Raw genomic sequence first — 12,858 nt, forward strand, 5'->3', positions numbered from 1 at the left:
GTACATATGATACACATAGCCATTATCTGAAGACAGACTAATATTAAAAGGGGTTACCAATTCATATTCACGGCACATATTTATGTGTCTAGTATACAAGTAACAGTTTTGTTTATGGAATTTTTCATTTCAAATTTATGTTTTAACTTCAGAATATTAACTTTTGAAGACAAAGTTTATATTAGACGATTAAACCATCAACTGTAATCTTTAAATCTACTACACGTTTATCTGATAAGTCACATGCATGCTAAATCACTTCAGTCGTGTCTCACTCTTTGCAACCTCATGAACTGTAGCCCACCAGGCTCCTCTGTCCATGGGATTCTTCAGGCAAGAATACTGGAGTGGGTTGCCCCTTCTCCAGGGGATCTTCCCCACCCAGGGACTGAACTCACGTCTCTTATGTCTCCTGTATTGGCGGGCAGGTTCATTACCACTAGTGCCACCTGGGAAGCCCTGGTCATCAATTTGTGGGTATTCATGCATGAAATATGCTTTTTCAGATTAAGAAGCCCCAAATCCTTTTGGTCAAATAGGATCAGTTTCGAAAAAATGACTTTGAAAATCCTGTTGCTAAAAATGACAGTCTCACTTCCAATAAGACACTATTAGTGTCATGTTAAACACTTAAAATCAGGCATCCTAGTGGACAGAAACATTAATAAATTTAACTCCATATTCTTTTACAAGCTATTACATTACAAGACTCTAGGTAATCAAAGATTTTCAGTATTGACTTTATCTAAGGTTTACCTCCTTAGATAATGTGAAATCCAAATTGTCTTACCTCAGCATCCTTAAGTTTTGCAAAATTTGACTGTGCTCCAATATAGTATGAAATGCCTTTTGCTGCACCTTCCAGAGTTGCCCCTCGAATCACCAGGATGAGTAGGACAACATAGGGGAAAAGAGCTGTAAAATACACCACCTACCAAGAACAACCAAAAGTTATTATTTTTAAAACTCATGGTATATAATTATATACAAAGTTACTAGCCAGTTGAAATATTTAGCCTATTAATGTCTGATAATACTATACCAAAGTTGGCGTAATTTCCTCTTTCTCTGTTTACCACTCTTTGAATGATCCACTTTCAAAACACTCTGATGTATGTGGCAATGTTTCCCAGGTTTATGTTGTAAATAAAGACTATTTCAGCAATGGTTATTTGAAATCCAGATGAAGTGCTTTCCTAAATGTATCCTAATAAATGTTGGTAATTTCATCTCTGGTTCCTCTGCCTTTTCCAAATTCAGCTTGTAAATCTAGAAGTTCAAAGTACCAAACAGTTGCGTTCATTTCACATACTAGCAAGGTAATATTAAAACTCCGTCAAGCTATCCTTCAACAGTACATGAACCAAGAACTTCCAGATGTACAAGCTGGATTTAGAAAAGGCAGAGGAACCAGAAAAAAATTGCCAACATCTATTGCATAATAGTAAAAGCAAGGGAATGCAAGAAAAATTATCTGCTTCCCTGACTACACTAAAGCCTTTGACTGTGTGGATCACATAAAATTGTGGAAAACTCTTAAAGAGATGAAATACTAGGCCACATTACCTGCCTCCTGATAAACCTGTATGCAGGTCAAGAAACAACAGCACCAGACATGGAACAACGGACTGGTTCAAAATTGGGAAAGGAGTACATCAAGGCTGTATATTGTCACTCTGCTTATTTAACTTCTATGCAGGGTACATCATGCAAAATGCCAGGCTGGATGAAGTACAAGCTGGAATCAAGATTGACTGAAGAAATATCAACAACCTCAGATATGCAGATGATACCACTCTAATGGCAGAAAAGTGAAGAGGAACTGAACAGCCTCTTGAGGAAAGTGAAAGAGAAGTGTGAAAAAGCTGGCTTAAAACTCAACGTTCAAAAAGTGAAGATCATGGCATCCAGTCCCATCACTTCATGGCAAATAGATGGGATAAAAGTGGAAACAGTGTCAGATTTTATCATCTTGGGCTCCAAAATCACTGTGGATGGTGCCTGCAGCCATGAAATTAAAAGATGTTTGCTCTTTGGAAGAAAAGCTATGACAAACCTAGACAGCGAATTCAAAAGCAGAGACGTCACTTTGCGGACAAAGGTCTGTCTAGTCAAAGCTATGCTTTTTCCAGTAGTCATGTATGGATGTGAGACTTGAACCACAAAGAAAGCTGAACATGAAGAACTGATGATTTTGAATTGTGGACTTTTAAGAGTCCCTTGGACAGCAAGGAGATCAAACCAGTCAATCCTAAAGGAAATCAACCCTGAATATTCATTGGAAGAACTGATACTGAAGCTGAAGCTCCAATATTTTGGTCACCTGATGCAAAAAGCCAACTCATTGGAAAAGACCCTGATGCTGGGAAAGATTGAGGGGAGGAGGTGAAGCGGGCAACAAAGGATAAAATGGTGGATGGCATCACTGACTCAATGGACATGAATTTGAGCAAATTCCAGGAGATAGTGAAGAACAGGGAAACCTGGTGTGCTGGTCAATGGGGTCACAAAAAGTCAGACACAACTTGGTGACTAAACAACAAATGTCTGATAGTGAAAATCACCTCTTGGTAAATTAGTGCATTAAGGTGGGAAGGAAAATGATTTTAAAGTAGTTTAAAAAGTAAACTTTTAACTGCAGTGGTTAGTCTCTGTTCAAATCCTGTGAAAGTTTTTAAAGTGAGTACTGGACACTTGATATTATTATCCTTAAAGCTACCATTAAAAGTGTTTGAGAGCACACATATATACATGTGAACTGCTTGTATCCTAGATAATACATGGTTCCAGATGAACAGACTGCCTTTGAGGCTAGCTTTTCATTAATGTGGATAATTTCTTTGCTCCATAGATTTCCTATGTTTGGTAATATACCCAAGGAGATGATTTAAACAAACCATCCCAAGACCAGTAAAAATTAATTGCCTGGGTAAATGGAATTTCATGGATTTTTCAATATTAACATCAAAAATCAACCAAGGGTTTAAAAAATGTACAATCGCAACACTGTTTTGGAAAATTTCCACTGAATTTGTGATGTTCCTGGTATTTTTGTGATCTAACAGTATGTCCATTACAATGTAACAGTAACTGTGCTAGATATTGTACCAGGAACACAAAGATAGTATCCACAGTTATTCTTGTTCTCTGTCCTTATGAAAATTTCAGTCTGGTAGTTACAAACACACACATGTTTATTTTTCTGGGTATTGTACAGCTGCTCACAGAGAAAATTTCATGTTCTCTGATATTGCCACAGTGCTCTCTGAAAGTTTAAAAATAAAACAATGACATAGGAAATGTTTTTCAGAAGAGGACTTTCTGCTGAGAGAGGGTTCTGAGTCAATTTTGGCAAGCTTTAAGAGAACACTTGTATAGCTTTATTTTTTTCTTTCTCTCTCCAACAATGGAATAATGGGAATGCTGACACTATTACCCTATATAACATATATAACAGGGATCTAGACTTTCCAAACCAAAAATTGTAACATATAATTCCACTCAAGATGCTTCTTTATTATAATAGGATGGAAATTTTAAAAATATACTCCCAGAATGCTGTATCAGCTAGAAGGGTCCAAGTTTAGAGAAATCACACACATCTAGTACTAATTTTTGCTAGTTTTATTTTTAACAATAGCAGTGTTGTTATGTATTTTCTTAGAGTGAGGCTGCCTACTTAGAAAGCTCTTCACACATTCGAAGGATCTCATGATAGAAAAGAACATGCATTTGATACTACTTGGCATTGAACTACAATGAAATTGGAAAACAGCAACATCACTGTCTAAGGTGTTTTCTAAATTACCTTTCCAGAAGACTTTATTCCTTTAAATAATGCTGCTCCGACTATGAGCCAAGCCAGAAGAAGACAAAGTGCTAAATACCAAACAATGACTCCAGTCTCATCCAGTCCACTTGACCGTTGGAGTGCCACTTTACTGAAAACACAGATGTCCTTTGATTAACACACAATCATTCATCTTAATACATGGAATTTTGTAATACCTTTCATACAGGGGAAGCTTCATGAGTATTTTACTAATACTCATACTAATTCATATTTATTCATATTAATACTAATATTAATTAGTATTTATTAATGTTAATATGACATCAATGTCATATGAGCCTTTTACTGATACAGTTGTATGGAGGGGCAAAAATAATTCAGTGATAAGTCAGGCTCAAAACTTTCTGGTTAACTGCAGCCAATTCAAAATTTCAAATCATAGAATAAAAGATCCACTCATTCCTTTAGCTCCGATTTTCCCCTAAAATTTCAAAGCTCCTCTATGGAAAAAAATTAACATCAGATTATTTTACTCATTATGGTATTTTTTTCTCAAGTTAAAATGACAGAGAAGACATTTTAAATTGTATTAAATATTTTTGTATTCATCATAGTGTTAGTCACTCAGTCGTGTCTGACTCTTTGAAACCCCATGGACTGTAGCCCATCAGTTTCCTCTGTTCATGCGATTTTCCAGGCAAGAATACTGGAGTGGGTTGCCATTCCTTTCTCCAGCGGATCTTCCCGACCCAGGGATTGAACGTAGACCCAGGGATCAAACCCAAGTCTCCAGCATTGCAGGCAGATTCTTTACCACCTGACCCAGGGAAGCTCTAATTCATCATACTTGTTGTTATTATCAAAGCTAAATGGTCCCATTATTTATACCTTTTTCAAAGGCTTTCTGGAAAATTCCATGATTTCCACTAGGGACATATATAGATATAGGATTTTACTTCTTAGCTTGATGTTTAGAACATTTCAGGGGCCAAATTTTAAAAGGGTCACACAGAGCAGTAACATGGAGATGAGGAAGATTTCATTACAGCAGTAGTCAAAGAAGTTATATAAGGGTAAAGGGCAGGTATACAGTAAGGAGATTAGAGATCATTTAAAATTAATAAAAGCAAATATAACCCCAAACATCTATTTTGTCATATAACGACAACTATAAACAAAATGAATAATGAAGAATTTCAGCCTTAAATAGCAATTCTGCCCCTAGTATTATTCATCACCCAACTGTTTATCATTAGAACTTGCTCATTATAGTCTAAAATTTGCATATTTTTCTTCAAAGCAATGCCCTAACTTATAGATAATAAGCACTATATAAATCATCACTGACGACCTTGTGCCCATTTAATAACTAACTTATGAATGACAATCTATTAGCTATGGGCTAATTTTGCAGGCTACTACTATTCACACAGGATAAACATTTGAGTCAAATGAAGTATAATTTGCTCTTATACGAGTTAAGAAAGGAGCTGATCAATATTTTATTTTATTTATAAAAAACTTTACTAACATCTGCTTAGGATGTAGATAATGTACTGTACTCACTTCCAATACTGTTCACTGGGAAGCTGTCCTGTCTGATAAACTTCACTTCCATTGATGCAGGTAAGATTGTTGGCGTCTACCCAGCTTTTATTCGCTTGAAAGATTTCATTTATGCTTATACTCACATTACAATGTGTCACTAAAATTAGAAAACAAGAATACACACAGACATGTACTTAGTTTTAGACGAGTGCTTTCCTGGAAATAAATTTTAAATGGTGAAATACTTAAGGTACTGTCTAAATTCTTATTTAGTGAATGTGGAGTAGAAATTTCACAAATGGAATAAGCCATGCACACTCAGCAACTTAAATTTTCTCTACTACTAAGCTGAGGGTGAGTATGAAAATAGCTGCCCTTTTAAACTATGTATTTTTATATTTACAGTTTATTTACAGTAACAACAGCTATAGAGTAATAGTCATTTCAATTGGGATTCAGTACTCTAGGGAAATTTTCATATGTGGACTTATTTAACCTATATAAATAAATGACACCTTTAAATTCCTAAGAAGTGTTAAATCTGTATCAATTTATTCTCCAATATACACAGCCAATCCCAGTGGTAATAGTCTACAATATTGATGCTACATTATTCCAAAGACTAGCAATACTCACCATCTCCTGAACACTACTATGTATCATAAACAGTGATTTTCTCTCTTACCACTTTCCCATTTTCTTCCTTGTCTACCACTGACAACCTAGGTCTGCAAGAAGTACTCCAAGTAGTGGTTTAGCTTTACTGGCTGCCCTCAGAAATTAACATATTGCATTAATCAACTTTCACATTATACATGACTTATTCTGATTTCATCAGTAACCTGTGGCTCACTTAAAGTTGAACCTAAATTTGTTAGGAAATGATTTAGGCCTTTAATCTTGTTAGAAAATATAAAAGAATGAATGATTCAGAGTTAACAATAAATAAATGAATTTTACCGAAAGGTGATCTGCTACAGTTTCCATCAGCCCAACTGATGGAACATTTTGACCATGGTAGTTCACGTTGAAAAGAAGCAAACAGGTAGTAAAGACTATAGGCAATTATGACATTATAATAGATTGTCACAAAAAGGGATATCAGGACCATTGTAATCCCCACACCTGGAAAAGAGAACAATTAAAAACATAAGTACTGTGGTGGATTCATTTTGATATTTGGCAAAACTAATACAATTATGTAAAGTTTAAAAATAAAATAAAATTAAAAAAATAAGTGAAATTTCTTTTGCTAATTCATACAGCTGCATTCTCAATTTCCACAAAATCTATTTTAAACTGAGAAAACTGTTTCAATGTTTTCTCTTTATTGGAGGCGTGGGAGACAGTACTGTTGTCTGAATAGCTTCTCAAAATTATTTTGATGATTGATTTTTTAGACAGATTTTGAGTTGATCAGGAAAAGGTGCTAAGATTAAAGATCTATATTAAGCCACTGAATTCACATAAAGAAAAGCCATGTTCTTTACTCATTCTTATTAAGTCTGTAAATTCTTGTCAGAGTGGGTACTATTAAAAAAAAAAATTTCAAAGCTCATATCCTATCGATTCAGTGACTAATACTCCCATCTTCATCTATACACCAGCATTTTGACAAGTAGAAGATAAAGCCTCTGAAAGAATGTCCTAAGGGGAAATGTACAGCATTTCTACAAGGTGTGTAAAGAAAATTCAGTAAATTGTAATTATCTGAATTTAAACTTCTGAAATTTCTTTAACTCTCTAGTTTGAAAATGCAGCTTAGCACACTGAATATCACTTCTATGCTAAGACTAACTTTTGAGGTAGCTTCCTTAATATTCCAGCATAATAGTCTCTTCACCTCACTATAAGTGTATTTTTGATGTTACATTGAAACTTTTACAGGTAGCTTTCAGCAGCTAGCACGTACCAAAAATGATATATAATCTTCAAACAGAAAGGCTGTTTAATGTTTAATAACAATCAAAGCATTAAAAAAAAAAATGTTCCCAGTGTCCTATTTCCATTAGGATCATCCAAGAAAAAAATAGTGACCTGCCCTTCAACTTTCCTGAATGAGGCATTGTAAAAGATAGGCAAAAGCAACATGACAGAGACCGCATACGGAGTAGAAGAAAAGGCAGAGCCATAAAGTTAACACACAAGACTGTTTGCCAAGAGAATTCAAAAGGTGAAAATAAAACAACTTCCTCATATCCTTCTTAACCCCAACAATATCTGCAGCCCAAGATAAAGAGAAATACATATTAACATTTGATTTCTAAATTTGATGGTGGCAAATAAAAAAACAATGTATGTCTCTGACTTTGAAAGTTAGTTGCTCAGTTGTGTCCAATTCTTTGCTGCCTCATGGACTGTATAGACCACCAGGCTCCTCTGTCCATGGATTTCCCAGGCAAGAATACTGGAGTGGGTGCCATTTCCTCCTCCAGGGGATTTTCCTGACCCAGGGATCAAACCTGTGTTTCCTGCATTGCAGGCAGTTTCTTTACTACCTGGGCCATCATGTCCAAATGTTAAATGCTTTCATCCACGCAGTGAGGACAGCTATATGCAGAAACAAACCAATAAGCATAAGGAAAACATTTTAATACCAACCTTGAAACAATGGAAGAATCCTCCAAACTGAAACTGGACCTAAGCTAGAAAATTGTCCCATGGAGCACTCTAAGAAGAACAAAGGTAAACCAGCCAGGGCTAGCATAATCACATATGGTATTAAGAAGGCACCTAGAAAAGGCAAAAAAAAAGAACCAAAGTACTATTATATGCCCAAATCTTGATGGCACTTTGACAACCAACACAACATTTTGAAAGCAGTCTGATATAGTGGAGTCAGAGAGAACTGAATCTGGGCTTCAAATCTGTAAGAAAGTTGTTGATTTTCTAAACCTTGGATTCCTCATCCATGAAATGGGGATGCTGGTATTACCTAATGAGGTTGTTGTGATTATTAAAAACAATAACCCATAAAAAGCAATTCAAAGAAGTTGAATGATCATAGGCTTTGGAGACAGATAGACCTAGGTTTATATCCTGGCTTCATCATGTACTAGTTATGTGACCTGGGGCAGTTTATCTAACCTCTCAATCTTGGGTTCCTCATAAATGGGAAGAGCAATGCCAAGTCATCAGTTTGTGGTAAGGATTTAATCACAGAGCCTATGTGAAAACACTTCACAAAATAGGCAGGCATATAGTGTATGTTCAAAGCTAGTTTCCCTCCTCTCTCCTTAAAAACTAACAAAAACAATCTGCTTTTAAGGCTTAGGGTTTAAATGTTAAATGTGGTTCAAAGTAGAAGCTATTGCAGTTAAGTTCATTATTCTCCAAATAGTCATGTGTCTTCACTCAATGTTAAAGAAACATTATTTTTGGTCTAAGAATCTTGAACCCTTGAGATGTACTCAGAATTAACATTCAATTTCATAAGGACTAATATTCCTACATTTAGATTATTCAGTCCCATTTTTGTTGGTTTTGTTGTTGTTGTTGTTAAACCTTTTATTATTTTACGTTTATCCTGTCTCCTTTTAGGGAATACAATTCATTAAAACTTTGACCAGAATTTTGGTAGAAACGGGGACAGAATATTACATTTGTTGTTTAAGTATTCTAGAAGTCTTAAATTAACAGTGTTTAATAAGAAAATGTGGAATAAGTGAGTAAAATAGACTTTGGGTTGGATTATGTACATTTTTTTCTTCATATAGTTTTCCCATTATGATACTATAACACCATACCTGGGCATTACATTTTTTTCTAACCCTAAAAATATATTTTACTAAAAATAAGAAGACAATAAAGTACTTGTTACATGCAAGTCACTAGTCACCAGAGCATAAGGACAAATATGTTTTTACAGATGTTGCAATGTACATACCATCATTACTATGACTAATAGAAGTTTAATTCCCACCAATGGTAAATATGAAGAAAAAGTAATACAAAATATCTGTTTGAAAAACAATATGCAATATTTTGCCAGCCCAGTGTAAGCAGGTTTGTAGACACACACAAAAATCAATTTTCCTCAGTGTTATCAATGGCTTTTCACCCATTATATTATTTCATTATTAATAACAACCATAACTGGTAGATTAGCAATACAAAGTTCACACTACTGACCTAGACCCTAAGGTAGTCTGATACTTCTCTTTCTTATAGTGTTAAAAAGCATCTAAAGATAAAAATGATTCCAGATTTTAGCAACAGTCTTTTAAGCCTGACCATAAGTTTAAATCTAATCTATTAACTTTTGACAAATTTGAATTTCGTGTTCCTGTTCTACCCTTGGGCAAAAAAGAGAAGCAACTGAGAGAGAATAGATCATCCACTACTCAAATGATGTGATCTTTTAAAAATGAGAGCCAATATGATAAGCTAATTTTTAGAGGAAACAGTGAGAGAGGTAATAGCATACAATAAAATAATGCCATTTTGTTTCAGCTAAGTTTAAAAATTCTATATTAAACCTAGTTTGATATAGTTCCTAGAAATCTATAGTAAGTACTGGCCCTTTATGACATCAACTCCCAGGGTATTTCTTAATTTAAACCTGAACATAAGGGGCTGAAAAGGAACCTGAATGCTTTTCTCAACTACACTGACCTTAGGACATATGATTCCTGACTAATCTTCCAGCTCAAATGTATACTAAACTCTTGATTAAACAATGTTGGCTCTAGTTGGTAATTTATGTTGGTAATTTATGGACCAACACTTAAAGTGTTTGATAAACAGAGCTCCTTTCTTAAATCTTTGAAGGGCAATATGAATGTTTTAATATAACCAATTAATAAGGAATGTAAGATTGAAATATCGCCACACAAAATCCTATTGTACCAAGAAAAATAATTACAGTGGCATAGTTTCACTGGTATCCAATTTTGAAATATAAGGGAATGTCACCTCTACACTTCTAATAGGACTTGTAATTACAAGTAAATAAATATGGTGTAAGTGAAAAGTTGTTTCAACATTACTAGAGGATTGTGCAATTCATTCTGTTTCCTTTTGGGTGTCACTTCAGAATTATTTTTTTCTCCTTGTTCTAATTGAGTCTTCTTTAGTGATCTATGAGGTATAAACCATATTGTTTTACAGAAATTAAACACCTAGCCTTGAATTAAATTCTATTGCATTTTAGAAGGATCTTCTACCTGGTCAATCCAATTTGGAATATATGTAACTGATATTGCAGCTTAACGTACAAAACCTTTAATTACCTTTTAATCAACTCTTTCCAAACTTAAGTTTCCAAAATGTAATGCCTTATTTTATTTAAGCAAATGATTTATTTGAATTTCCTATTAGAATGAGAATTCCCTGCCTTTTACTTAGATTCAGCAATAAATTAGGCAAAACACAACTTGAGTCTGAATACATTATTATAGGAACATGTATAAATTAAGAAGAGTAAGTCATATGAAGATTGTTTGGGATTTCAAATGAGAAATCAGAAGTGCTAAATACGCAACTTTTATCAAGTTTATATCTGAAGATCTTATGAAACCAGCTTTCCAACTTGAGCTAGAAAACCATGGTCTAATAATAAAATGAAGTATGCTCATTTCCCATCCTCCCACTAACCCATATTATCATATACCTTTCCTTAGGTCTTAAATATCATCAGAGGCCATAGAGCACCTCCCTTAAAACTGAAGGGGAAATAAATTGGGGCAGCGGGTAGTACCTCCGCCATTGTTGTAGGTCAAATAGGGGAATCGCCACACGTTCCCCAGTCCCACTGCATATCCAACCATAGATAAAAGGTAATCTGATTTTTTGGACCAGTTACCACGCTCCTGATTCTCATCATTTTCATTAACATGAAGATTCTCGGGTGCAACCTCAGCATTCTAGAAAAAGAAAAATATCATCAGCTTATTTTTCTATTAAAAATTACACAGAAGCATAATTTCAAAAATTCATAGAGTGACAGTGAGAGAGAGAAAGACATACAGAGGCAGGCAGGCAGAGACAGAGAGAAACAAACCCTGAAAAACATAGCCAAAGAGAACGTTTTCCAAAGCTAGTGACACCTCTGTGCATGACTGCTTTTAAAATGAAAAAACCTCTGTAGGTGGATATTTTTACTAGTTCTTTGGGTTATGTCATCCAAATTTTAGTGAAAAGGTTCCATGTGGCACCCAGTATAAAAGGCAAATGAAGATGGCCAAATAAAATTTCAAGTACAAATGTCTTAAAGATGAATTAGGTGAAATCAATACTCTTGAAATTGGAGGAGCTCTTTGAAAAACAGGTTCAAATATAGTTTCTGCTTTTAAAAAAATTCATAGACTCTTTTTCATGCTGGCTAGTTTTGGTGTTTGGAGCTGTCAGGGAAGTTTGAGTTCCTTTCCAGAGTAAAACCAGTGCTTTTCTGAAAGCCACAAAATAATATTCAGACAAATTCTCATGTCCCATCAGGTGGAACGGCACTCTCTCCACTTCAGAGAAGAGGGAAGGGTTCCCTCAGGTCAGGTTATTTTCTTATTTCCCTCTAACCTATGGACACAGTTCAGAGAGGGACAGAACACAGAAAGTGGTGGGCATACCCAAGGCAGAAGATGAGGCGACCATAAGTCTTCTCGCTACCAGAGTAAGAGCTGTCCTGTTTCCTCTCCTCTATGGGGACATCTCAGTCACACTTGAAGGCAGTTGAACAGAAATGTGGTAAACGGAATAGCCAAAGAGAGCAAAAGCTGAGATTTGCCTCTCCTTAAGTTTTCCCTTCCCAAGCCCTCCACAGGTCCGCAGCTCACAGACTCCTACCTCCTTCCTTCTGCACTTGAAGAAGCTCAGACACTTCAACTTGTCCATGGTTCACTGGCTCCCTGGGCTGCTCTGCCTGTCTCTCAGTCTGGCCGAGCTTGACTGGTGACGGATACACACTCCCCAGTCACTAGCTGCCAGAGTGAGCCACCTTGCCCAGGGGTGGGACCATTTATGGAGGGAAGCTCCCTCCTCCCCCGCCTGGTTGCCCTGTCATGTCAATTACCGGAAGGGACTAAAGTGAGGCTCCGGTTTTTCCCCAGGTAAGCTGGCATGTAGCAATCCCCTGCCCCGGCCCCGGGAAAGGGCTGGGCTGTGAGAGAGTGGAGCAGTCGGAGCAGAGATGACTGATAGCCTTTGACTCAGAGCCTGGCAGCTGCCTTTGCAGTCTCTCCTCCTTTCCTGGGTTCCCTGCTTCCTTGTAACCTCTCAGTCTGGTCTCTGTCCTGGGGCCAAGTGCTGATCTCTACCAGTGCTTGAGGCAGAGAAGGACATGGTCTGTGGGGTTCATTCCATTCCCCAAGATTCTCCTTAACAGACTGTACTGTCCTGGGCTCTGGGATTTCCCAAAGTTTTGCCCTTCACTAGAAAGCACTTGATCCCCTGGGGCAAACACTGCTCCCAGAGAGGAAAGCTCGTGAATTGGGCACCTTGAAAAGCAGCCAGTTGAGATAAGATTACTCAGCTGGCTCTACCTGAAAAGAGCAACTTTGAGCCTGTGTCTGAAGTGCCTTTCT

General features: G+C 36.3%; 1 protein-coding gene across 9 annotated transcripts in view; it reads right to left on the reverse strand.

The window, feature by feature from the left end:
• The window catches only part of SLC6A14 (solute carrier family 6 member 14), a 436,539-nt gene that overhangs the window by 14,356 nt on the left and 409,325 nt on the right, over window positions 1–12,858 (reverse strand). For 7 of the 9 annotated variants that reach the window (XM_027535163.1, XM_027535164.1, XM_027535165.1 and 4 more), the window contains 6 exons: window positions 11,040–11,205; window positions 7,943–8,074; window positions 6,302–6,466; window positions 5,360–5,498; window positions 3,809–3,941; window positions 791–931 (listed from right to left, as the gene is read on the reverse strand). In XM_027535163.1, coding sequence (XP_027390964.1) covers window positions 791–931; window positions 3,809–3,941; window positions 5,360–5,498; window positions 6,302–6,466; window positions 7,943–8,074; window positions 11,040–11,205 — 876 coding nt within the window. Of the gene's footprint in view, window positions 1–790; window positions 932–3,808; window positions 3,942–5,359; window positions 5,499–6,301; window positions 6,467–7,942; window positions 8,075–11,039; window positions 11,206–11,904; window positions 11,997–12,121; window positions 12,687–12,858 lie in introns of those variants that run through there. The other 2 variants (XM_027535171.1, XM_027535169.1) reach the window with 2 other exon arrangements.

This window comes from Bos indicus x Bos taurus, chromosome X (assembly GCF_003369695.1).
Source record: "Bos indicus x Bos taurus breed Angus x Brahman F1 hybrid chromosome X, Bos_hybrid_MaternalHap_v2.0, whole genome shotgun sequence".
Lineage (NCBI taxonomy): Eukaryota > Metazoa > Chordata > Mammalia > Artiodactyla > Bovidae > Bos > Bos indicus x Bos taurus.